General features: G+C 47.8%; 1 protein-coding gene across 2 annotated transcripts; it reads left to right on the plus strand.

Moving 5' to 3' along the window:
- The first annotated feature begins 6,182 nt into the window (after nucleotides 1-6,182).
- Nucleotides 6,183-11,447, plus strand: LOC125544037 (protein PIGMENT DEFECTIVE 338, chloroplastic). 2 transcript variants are annotated; one of them, XM_048707569.1, is made up of 8 exons: nucleotides 6,183-6,808; nucleotides 6,942-7,016; nucleotides 7,122-7,193; nucleotides 7,300-7,380; nucleotides 10,103-10,200; nucleotides 10,707-10,832; nucleotides 11,002-11,050; nucleotides 11,149-11,447. In XM_048707569.1, exons 1-8 carry the CDS (start codon nucleotides 6,224-6,226, stop codon nucleotides 11,212-11,214), a joined length of 1,152 nt encoding a protein of 383 aa, XP_048563526.1. In that variant the 5' UTR covers nucleotides 6,183-6,223; the 3' UTR covers nucleotides 11,215-11,447. The 2 variants fall into 2 exon arrangements, with proteins under 2 accessions (XP_048563526.1, XP_048563525.1); XM_048707568.2 differs by having other exon boundaries at nucleotides 6,185-6,808; nucleotides 11,136-11,447.
- The last annotated feature ends 255 nt before the right edge of the window (nucleotides 11,448-11,702 follow it).

Raw genomic sequence — 11,702 nt, forward strand, 5'->3', positions numbered from 1 at the left:
AGGCGAACTGTCAAGGGGTTCCCATTATAACCCAACCGCGTAAGGAACGCAAAATCCGGGAACATAACACCGATATAACGGAAACTAGGGCGGCAAGAGTGGAACAAAACACCAGGCATAAGGCAAAGCCTTCCACCCTTTACCAAGTATATAGATGCATTAAATAAATAAGAGATATTGTGATATCCCAACAAAATATCCATGTTCCAACATGGAACAAGCTCCAATCTTCACCTGCAACTAACAACACTATAAGAGGGGCTGAGCAAAGCGGTAAGATAGCCAAACAACGGTTGCTAGGACAAGGTGGGTTAGAGGCTTGGCTCAACAATATGGGAGGCATGATAAAGCGTGTGATAGGTATCGCGGCATAGGCATAGCAAAAGAGCGAGCAACTAGCAAGCAATGATAGAAGTGATTTCGAGGGTATGGTCATCTTGCCTGAGATCCCGCAAAGAAGAAGAACGGGTCCATGAAGAAGACAAACAGACGTAGTTGAACGAATCCTCACAAACGTGACGTTATCGGAACTATCTGAAGAAGCAACACCGGAAAGAAGCAAACAACATAGTGAACAAACATCACATAAGCATGGCATGATGCACAACCAAGTATGATGCATGTCCGGTTTAAATATGCATGGCATGGCAAAATGCAGAAACAAAACTACAAGTTAAGTGGAGCCCAATATGCAACAAGTTGCATATTGACGGAACACCACATCAATTATTTAGTTCACTCCCGGTTAGGTACTCAACAATATTAAGTGTTGGTTAACATGGCAAGAGGTGAAGCATAACAAAATATACTATCTAAACAATTTAAATGGGGCTGAATATTACAAACAACAAATCCGGTAAATCCCCATATGCATTTAGCAAATTAATGCAAACAACAAATTAAACATTCTTGATGTTGTTAACATGATGCGGATGACATTGCAAGTTTATGCAGGTTTTATGAAAATGTTAACAAGAGCATATTATGAATCATTTGTCATCGTGGCGGAAACGAAAGGGGGCCACGGCGATGAATCCTAAAGTGATGCCACGGCAACATTCCGGTTCTCGGTAACTCGATTGGGATACCGATGCAAAAGGAAAAGTGACGGGAGCGTGTCATGCAAGAAGATGGGGTGCTCCCGGATACCGGGTTCCCACATGTCGACGGCAAGGCAACGAGGAACTCGCAAAGAACAACTCGGACACGATGCAACCACGAGCATCTCAAACATCACACAACATTCGTTCACGGGCGTCGTCTTGGTGGTTATACCTTCCAAGGAAGCATTCTCGAGGGGTTCGAGTTCGTAGAGGAAGTAGTTGTTCTCGTGACGGTAGTGGAAGTAGGGGTACATGCCGACGGTAGTGGTACACGTTTCTCGTCAAAATTACAGCGGCGGTAATTGTACACGGTTCGTAGATGTTCGAGTCGCCGGTAGAGGTACATGGCATAGCGTTACAAGGTCGGTCTCGCCGGTCTCGATCTCGGCAGCCTAGTTGTACAAGCGCGACATCGGACTTGTCGAACACGAACTCTTCGGGGGGGGGGGGGGGGGGGGGGCGTCGTGGTACTTGGCGAATCCGCGTAGTCGTGCATGTTCCAACATCAAACTTGGAGGGGCACCGACGGCGTTGTACTTGGCGAATCCTGGACGGTCTTGGCGGTCTCCGGTGGAGGTGTTTTGTTCGTTTGACCTAGGAAAACAGCGGCAGCAGCAGGCATCGCAGGAGCCAACGGGCGCGGTCGCCTATGAACGACGGGGACGGCCGGAGATGCAGCAACAGAAGCAAAACAGCAGCAGCAGCGAAGAAACCGACAGCGGCTGGATCGGGTCGGGCGCTGTGGTGCTATGCTCCAAGGAGAGCACAGGCGAGACAGAGGAAAACCAGGGGACATCGACGTCGACCGGTGCTCCGGGAAGGTCGAGGATGCAGGGCACGTAGACGTGCTTGCTGGAGGACGACTGACGACAAAGGTTGGCCGGGATGGTCGCCGACGGCGTCGGCGCGGTGGCGAACTGGCGCAGCGGCGGAGGAGACGGCAGCGAGGCGCGCAGGAGAGGGAGCTGCTCGGCGGTTCTTGATTCCTGCGAGATCGAGGGAGGAGCGGGTGGCAGTGCAATCTGGCAGCGGAGCTCGCCGGATCAAGGACGCGACAGGGAGCTCCTGGAGACTGGCGTCGCAGGGAATCGGGCGCAGGGGTCGGAGACGGGACGCGCGCAGCAGGGAGCTCACCGGCCGGAGCTGATGGTCAACGCAGCCGCAGGGTCGCGGGCACGAGGGCTCGGCGACGCTCCTGTTGCCGCTCACGACGACGAAGGGAGGACCATGGGCGCGCGGAGGAGAAGCACTGCCTCGCGGCTGTGAACGCGAGCGAGGGGGAAGGCTGAGAACTCCGGCAACGCGGAGGTGCACTAGAGGTCCGGCGAAGGTCAAGGACGAAGCAGCAGGGCGGAGGCGAGGGGAGGAGGAGCTTCGGCAGTGGCGGTTGCGTGGGATCAGGACGAAGGGGTCGAGAGGGAGATGGGGACGAGCGAGATCGGGCTCCCTGGCCGCGCGAGGGGAGAGAAATGAGGGAGAGAACGAGGGAGTTGGGTTCGGCCTAGGGTTAGGACTAGGTGGGCCAAAAGGCCGGCCCAGAAGAGAAGGGGCTGCGTCTGGATCTTGGCTGGGCTATTTCTCTCTCTCACTCTCTCTTCTCTCTAAGCATAAAACAAAAATTAGGGAAGAAAAGAAAAGAGGGAGGGGGTTAGGGAAAGAATTAGCGCACGAGGGTAATATTTCTGGACTCACAAAAATGTGAGGAAATTAAATAAAATGACAAGAGGATTTTTGGAGAACAATAGATTCGCACATGTTGAATTTAATTCAACATGTTTGAATTTTGAAACCCATTCGAAAGGACTCTAAATGGGCTGAGACTTTTAGAGGAGCCTCGATAAAAGAGATGAGAAATATTGGCAAGGTTTGAAGGTCAAACTCGAAGAGGTATAGACATGGAAATTTTTTTGCATGTGTGTTATGGGTGATTCCGAAAATGGAATATTTAATATAGCTCCCTAAAATATTGGGAGGATATGTTATATAGAGAAATCACCACGTGAATTCCCTCGGTTTAAATGGATCAAATATCCATGCCATTTATTTAGTTGAGTTAAGAAAAGAAATGACATGATGGCATGATGACATGATGCAATGCACATGATGCAAAGATGAAATGCAACGGACCAAACAAAACACACAACGAAACCCGGAAACCCTGGAAGGCATCTGCAGCTCCGGTCTTGGGGTGTCACAGATAGCCACCATCTCATCAAAAGACGGGACACCTTTGCCTCTATCAGAGAGGAGGTAGATGATACCTAAACCAACAAGACAACGTGGTGGTGGTGGTGGCAATGGAACTCCGGCAGGGCTTCGGCAAGTGCGTACCGGTGAAACGTGGGAGGAGTTGGGAGAGCTAATGGGCAAGGATCGATGGGGGGGCAGCCCCCAATGCCTCCCCACCTTTATATAGGAGTGGAGGGGGCTGGTGGCTTGCCCTCCAAGGCGCTAGGGTCGTAGGTCAAAGGGGGGGAGGGAATCTCTCCTTTCCTTCCCCACAGATCGCTATCTCCCTTTTTAGGATTGTGATCTTATCCCTTCGGGATATGATATTATTCCTTTTAAGGGAGGATCTTGGTGCGCCTAGACCAGGGTTGTGGGGATTTTCCCCACTACCCACGTTCATATGGGTCCCCCAAAGCATGTGGGCCCCACTCCGGAACCTTCTAGAACCCTCCCAGTACAATACCGAAAAAACTCGAACTTTTTCCGGAACCCTGATAACAACTTTCCATATATGAATCTTTACCTTCGGACCATTCCATAGCTCCTCGTGATGTCCTGGATCCCTTCTGGGACTCCGAACAACCTTCAAACTTTCTGCTATTAATATCTCAACACTACCCTAGCGCTACCGAACGTTAAGCGTAAGATCCTACTGGTTCGAGAATCATGCAGACATGATCGAGACTTCTCTTCGATCAATAACAATAGCGGGACCTAGGTGCCGATATTGATTCCTACATATTCAACGAAGATATTTATCGGTTGAACCACGATGTCAAGGATTCAGTCAATCCCTATGCAATTCCCTTTGTCCAGCGATATGTTACTTGCCCGAGATTCGATCGTCGGTATCTCCATACCTAGTTCAATCTCGTTACCGGCAAGTCTCTTTACTCGTCCATAACATAAGATTCCGTGACTAAACTCATTAGGCACATGAAGCTTCTTATGATGTTGTACTGCCGAGAGGGCCCAAAGATATCTCTCCATCACACACGGAGTGACAAATCCCAGTCTCGATCCACACAACCCAACAGACACCTTCAGAGATACCTGTAGAGCACCTTTATGATCACCCAGTTATGAAGTGGCATTTGATAGCACACAAGGCATTCCTCCGGTATCCAGGAGTAGCATGATCTCATGGTCGGAGGGACATATACTTGACATGAAGAAAGCTATAGAAAATAACTAAACAATCTGATGCTAAGCTTACGGTTGGGTTTGTCCATCACATCATTCTCCTAATGATGTGATCCCGTTATCAAATGACAACTCATGTCCATGGTTAGGAAACCTTAACCATCTTTGATCAACAAACTAGTCTAGTAAAGGCTTACTAGGGACATGGTGTGTCTATGTATTCACTCGTGTATTTAAGTTTTCGGTCAATACAATTCTAGCATGAATAATAAACATTTATCATGAACGGGAAATATGATAATAGCTATTTTATTATTGCCTCTAGGGCATATTTCCAACACTAGCCTACCACATTCAAAGCAAAAATGGGGCACCTTCCCATAGGATAAATCAAACCAAGTTCTATCCGTGTCCTCCCGCGAGGTTTTGAGATAGAATCCACGCACTAGCGGCTCAAACACAGAAACTTTGGCCCGAACACTGAGGTGTTGTCCTCTGGCTAGCCCCTCCTTGTCCACATCTACCTCACGATATTCCCAAGCTAGTTCCCAAGCGCAAAGCCAAAGTATTTTGTTCGCCCATTGGGAGGGAGATCCTTTACCCTCACCCAAATATCCACTTTATCAAAGATCATCTTTGAAGGCCTAGTATCCCCTTCATACTCCTTCAGAATCAGAACACTGAAATCATATTGCCATGGGCCATTATTCATCATGTGTTTCTAGTCACCCTCACTTCCAAAGTGGACACCAAAGATATTTCCACCGTAATCCCTGAACCTCGCAACCTTGTGAAGACCCCAGGCTATTTGCATCAACGTTCTAGCCCAGTCATATTCATTGGCCGAGGCGAGCAAACTTTGCCTACAGCTGACCACTTTGGTTGTATATGAGCTTTCTCCCATGGATCTTCATAGATGACTCCCTCAGCTTCCTTGTCCATCAACACCATACCTCCTAGCCTCGAAGAAAGGCTCGAAGTAGGGTCCGAAGTCTTGTTCTCCGCGGGAGATTCAGCTGATCTACCGCTTGTTGTCGCATCTGAACGTCGTGTCATCGGTGTGGCCGTCGCCCCTCTCCTCCCCCCCCCGCCAGTGGTCGAGGTCGACGCCTTCTTCTGGTTGTTCGTCCCCGCCGCCTCCGCAGCCGAAGCCGAGGAAGCCGTCTTCGTCGCTGAGGCCACCGCCGCCTTGTTAGATGCCATCTTCTCCGGGTTACTTGTCGCCTTTCCGATCGTCCTCTCCGCCATTAGCACCGCCCCGTGGCGAAGGAAAGAACGTTGCTGATCTGTGCCGAGGGCTACGCAGTCGCCTCCCTAGACACAACCAAAGCTTCACCACCTCCGTCAGCCGAAACCCTAACAAGACGGCAGTCGCCATGCGATCGCCTAGCGTTTCGCTTCATGGTGGACCCTACCACTGGCGGAGCTTAGGCAAGGCCAAATGGGCCATGGCCCGCCCAGCTCTGCAGCTTTTTCTCACAATATAGCTAGCCCATGGGTTGTAGAATGCCAGCTAGTAGTAATTCCTTGCAGCCTGGCCCATTCAGCCCGCCCAGCTTTTTTTGGCAAGCTCCGCCACTGGACCCTACTGTTTATTCCGCGGGTCTGGGACCGAGATGTGCATCTTTTTTTTAAAATCGGGACTCATTTGACATTTCGGTGAAAGAACCTCGTATATTTTAACTCATGTTAATTATAACCAGATAAAGTACCGGCCAACAGGACGGGACGACCAAACCACTGAGAAGATGCTGCCGCCGTCTTGCCGCCTGCTCCCTCTCATCTCGTCGCCGCCTCCTCCGCACTCCCTGCACGTCGCCAAAACTCTCATACCCAGGCAGACCCATGCCGGGGCCCGGGCCCGACCCGTTGCCCCCACCATGTCCGCTCAGCTAGATGCCGCCCTCTCCGCCGGCTTCGTCCGCCTCCTCAACGCCGGGCAGGAGGACGCGGACTGCGGCGGCGGGCACTACGATCCGAAGCCGGGGGACTACGCCGTCGGGATCGTTGTCTCCGGCACCGAGGCTCGCCTCGACGTTGCCGTTGGCGCCGACCGCCTCGCTACGCTCCTCACCAAGGAGCTCCTCCCGCTCTGCCGCGCGGAGCTCCCTACTGGAGGTGCTAAACCGGCTCCGCCTCGGCCAGGGAGCGTGGGCGTCTCGGAGACCTCCCCCGTGGATGAAGAGACCCAAAATCAGAAGCGCGGGGCCAGGACGCTGGTGCCGCCCGGCACGGTGGTCTTCGCGGAGGTGCTCGGGCGCACACTGAGCGGGCGGCCGCTCCTGTCGGCGAGGCGGCTCTTCCGACGCCTCTCGTGGCACCGGGCAAGGCAGGTTTTGTCCTCTTCACAGTGTGCACTTCCACCTAGTCCACGCCCCCCCCCCCCCCCCCCCCCCCCTTTGCTCTTGCGGGGATATGACAGACATGCGACACTAATAATGTAATTCATATATCTTGGTTAGGCAGATTATGCAACTTGACGAGCCAATTGAGGTCAAAATTTACGAATGGAATACTGGAGGACTGCTTACAAGAATTGAGGCAATAAAGAACTTTCTTTCTTTCATTTTTACCGTCTTTAGTCATCAGTGGATATAGAGTTGTAATGGTTCAGTTCAGGTGTAAGATTTGCTTACTTCATTACAGGGTCTGAGAGCATTCCTTCCCAAATTTGAGCTCATGGACAGGATAAGTACGTTTACAGACTTGAAAAACAACGTAAGCAATAATCGAATTTGTGCCCAGTTCCATTGTTATTATCTAGACCGCTTGAAAGTTTGTTTACTTATTCCTCATTGAAGTAATTCATTGCTTGTGAACACAGGTTAGTCGCAGCATATGTGTGTGCATTATAAGGCTAGACGAAGAAACTAATGACCTCGTAGTTAGCGAGAAGAAAGCATGGGTTTGTACACTGACTTATCTTCGCAAGCTAGAATGTTTTTCGCTATTATTGTGGAAGTGTGGATTTCAAACTTTGTTTTGTTTATAACTATGCAAAGTTTCTTATAGATCTGTAAGTTTTACTCCCTCCGTCATAATATAAGATGTTATTACAACCAATATATAAGTATATTGGTTGTAATAACATCTTATATTATACTCCCTCCATCCCAAAATAAGTGTCGTTGATATAGAACAACTTTGTACTAAAACAGCGACACTTATTTTGGGATGGAGGGGGTAGCAAAAAAGTACCAAAATGCCAAGAATACAAATTTCACCCAACCAAAATTTGGTGGCATCTACGTATTGCATTGCTCTTGCGCGTTGAGACTTTGTAGCGGCAGTACTTATGAACACTTTGAAGGTAGCTATACCTTTCTTTTAAGACAAGGTAGCTCTACTGTTCCTTCTTACGTTGGGACAGGAGAAAAAATTCACCTTGTGGTTAAGAGCGCTAAGAGCATCTCCTATAGATGATGTAAAATATATCACTAAAAAGTGGTTGGAATAAAATATACACCACCAAAAAGAGTTTTTTACATCATCAAGAAACACCCAACTCCAACAGATGATGTAAAATACAGCAGCCACGCGGTGCCGCTCTAACAGGTGATGTAAAAATGGCCAACGGCCGCGCGGCAGCAGCACTATAGCCGCACATATTCGAATCAAAATCATCCCATGGACATATAAAATCAACAGTATTCCAAATTCAACATGAACTCAACTTCCATAGCAAACATAGTTCATAATCCAACAAACAAAATTGCATCATGTCAAACAAAGCTCATGATCCAACAAATAAAAGCACATAAACATAAGATAAAACATAGCATCCATCCTCTCCGTTGTCACTTGGCACATTATGGACATTGGCATCATCATCATCAATTGCTTCTTTCTTGACATTCTCATGCGTTGATGCATCGATGCCGCCACCTCCACCGGAATCACCTCCCATACCACTCATATTGCCACCGAAGCCACCTCCCATGCCACTCATGTTTCCACCAAAGCCACCTCCTGTGCCACTCATGTTTTCAACGAAGCCACCTCCTGTGCCACTCATATTGCCACCATCCATGTTGCCACCAAAGGCACCACCCATGTTTGCACCAAAGGCACCACCCATGTTGCCACCGAAGACACCACCCATGTTGCCACCAAAGGCACCACCCATGCCACCTCCCATCATGTTCATGTAGCCACCCATTCCACCTCCCATTGCACCCATTCCTCCTCCCATTCCACACATGGCACCTCCTATTCCACCCATTCCTCCTCCAATTCCACCCCTGGCACCTCCCATTCCACCCATTCCTCCTCCAGTTCCACCCATGGCACCTCCCATTCCACCCATTCCTCCTCCCATCATGTTTCTCATGAGCATGGTCTTCATGATCATTTCGTCGTGACAAAGCTCGACAAACGCTTTTTGCTTAAACTTTAGTGCCTTCTCCTCCACCGTCTTAAGCTCATCGGCCACCACCTTCCTCTCCTCTAGTTCCACCTTCTCCTCCACGGCCGTCGCCCTCCGCCGCTCGGCTTCTCTCCTCTCCTCCATCTTTCAATTTCGACCTTCTTTTTTCTTGGCATACTCTTTCCTCGCAATGACAATGGCGTCAAATTCTTCTTTAAGATCATTGTCTCCTGCCGAGCCCTTTGCTTTTTTATTTCCATCCGGCCTATATGATTTGGTCGCCGAGTGAGGAGTGGGGCTCCTTCTTCTCTCCTCACCACTGTCATCGTCATCATCATCATGATCGACAACCAAGCTCTTCTTCCTCGGAGCTTCAAAAGCTTCCAGATTCTTCCACCTCTCCTCATCCTTGAGCTCTTTGTAGCAATGATGGAAAGTGAACGGTTTCCTTTCTTCTTCTTGTCCTGGTTCTTGTCTCTTTCTTGGAACAAACCTCGGGCAATCATTTTCTACAAAATAACAACAAAAGTAACATCATCAATTTATAGGAACATATGCCACCATGAGATTTGGCCGCGGGCTCCTTCTTCATCGGCGGCGCAACCACTCTGGCGCCGGCCCCGGTGCGGTGAGATGGGGGCGGCATGGCGGCGGTTGCGGTGGCGGGAAAGGTAGGAGCCGTGGTGGCAGCCATGGCGAGGTGCATCAGACCGGCCCCGGGGTCTGGGGAGTCGGCCATGGGGTCCGGCGGTGGCCGGCAGGCAGCGGGAAGCTTCCCTTTGGCAGTTGGCGTTCGCACAGCTGCTGGCTGTTTTACTCGGCCGCGTGGCTGGTGATGTATATTTGCATCACTTCGTGTCTTCGTGATGCATTTTACATCTGAGTAAAATCTGAGTTTTTTTTTTTGCATCTACATCATCTAGTGGAGGGACGTTTTTGGGCCTCAGTGATGTATATTTCGGTTATTTATACATCTACATCATCTATTGGAGATGCTCTAATGGGGATGAAGATGGAAAATTATCCCAATTGGGGAATAGCCCTGCTGTTATGTAAATCAGTGGGATTAGCCCTGTTGTGAATGTAAATGAGTTCCATTTACATATTCTATAATATAATTATCCTGTTATTGCTCTTGCCTTTGATGCACAAGTAAACATAGCAATTTCATTTTGATTTCACTGCGAGCTCGACTAAATCTAACATTGTTGGACATATACAAACAATGATAGTATTGATATACTGAGAGCACATTCTTCAGGAAATGACATATCTTAAAGAAGGAGCTCTTCTAAAAGGGAATGTACACAAGATTTTTCCATATGGTGCGCAAGTTAGGATAACGGGGACCAACAGAAGGTACAAGCTGAATGGTTGCAAAGCAGATTCCTGTTTTGCTACATGTACAATTACATTTGAAAATCTAAGCATGAATTGCCTTTTTTTATATTGTTGCTCCTCATTTTGTTACACTTAAATTTAACCAATTTAGTATTTATGCAAAGAAATATTAATGAAACTCAAGTGGTCTAAATTTATAGCGATTAAGCGTTGTGATCAGTTGATTACAACAGGCACATTGAATTTTATCGCATATTGGTTACATATATACCTCATATTTAAGCATTAAGAAGATGCATGTCAGATATTAAACCTTGACGTGTCATAGCTATTTTGACAGACAGCTGTAGTTGCAGAAGTTTTTTCCTGCATTTGATTGCAACAGGACCTGGAACAATGGCTGAAAACTAAGTAGATGATAAAACATGATGTTGTGTAGCCAATCATAAGCTAACAAGATGATGCCTTGTTTTCTTTTTCTAAGAAGGAAGTAAATAATAGTGTATTGAACTACTCTTATGCAGTGGATTACTGCACATCTCCAACATTAGTCAAGGCCGTGTCTTGTCAGTAAGCGACATCCTAAAAGTAGATGATGAGCTGAAAGTTCTGGTGATCAAGTCAAATGTTTCTGACAAAATTGCACTCAGGTAATACCGTCACAACACGATGCACTGGATTATTCAGCTGCCAACTAACAGTTTTAAAACAGTGTAGTGGAATCAGCTTTCAAAATTCTTTGTTCGTACTAGTTTGTAGCAAGATTTTGTCATCAGATATGGTAAAACACTGAAATTTATTTTGCTACCTAATTAACAGCATAGCAGACCTGGAGAGTGCTCCTGGTTTATTTCTGTCAGATAAAGCGGTGAGACTGAATTACATTTTATGTTTCTTTGACAGTTCTCTCATGTGTATCTTTTCTTAGTACCATTTGTCTTGTGCTAATGCAGAAGGTGTTTTCAGAAGCTCAGGAAATGGCAAAGAGGTACCGGGAGCAGCTTCCAGTTGTCTCTCGGAACACTAAATTAGATTATGACCTTCGAGGGGAAACTATTCCGTTTGATAATGAAGCGACACTTTATGCAAACTGGAAATGGTTCAAATTTCTGAGGCATGCCAAATCTGGTGACGAAAATGATAGAACATAATTGCAGCTGATGTTTATTTCATGCGCTGTATATTGTAAGGAGAATTTGGTCCCCCTCGAAGAAGAGAATGTATGTGACGACCTGAATTGAAACAGTATTAACGATTCTTACTGAGTGCACCGCGTGCTGTACAGTACTACTCCCTCCGTTTCAAATTACTCGTCGTAGAAATGGATGTCTCTAGAACTAAAATACATCTAGATACATCTATTTCTGCGACTGCAACGAATAATTCGGAACGGAGGGAGTACCTTCCGTAACCAAGCAAGTTCAAGTTTTCCGGGCAGGAACAGGCGGCTTCAACCGATGAAGATCACAACAAGGCATTTGTTTGCTGACAACAAAAGAGACTTTCTGGTCCGTTAAATT

The sequence above is a fragment of the Triticum urartu genome, chromosome 3A (assembly GCF_056163025.1).
Source record: "Triticum urartu cultivar PI428250 chromosome 3A, HENAU_Tu73, whole genome shotgun sequence".
NCBI classification, from domain to species: domain Eukaryota; kingdom Viridiplantae; phylum Streptophyta; class Magnoliopsida; order Poales; family Poaceae; genus Triticum; species Triticum urartu.

Excerpts from the sequence above, each read along its gene's own strand:
- LOC125544037 (XM_048707568.2), top strand. The coding sequence starts at position 6,224 with ATGCTGCCGCCGTCTTGCCGCCTGCTCCCTCTCATCTCGTCGCCGCCT. Across the intron at positions 7,381-10,102 it reads TTAGCGAGAAGAAAGCATGG|GAAATGACATATCTTAAAGA; the intron begins GTTTGTACACTG and ends CACATTCTTCAG. Across the intron at positions 11,051-11,135 it reads TATTTCTGTCAGATAAAGCG|AAGGTGTTTTCAGAAGCTCA; the intron begins GTGAGACTGAAT and ends GTGCTAATGCAG.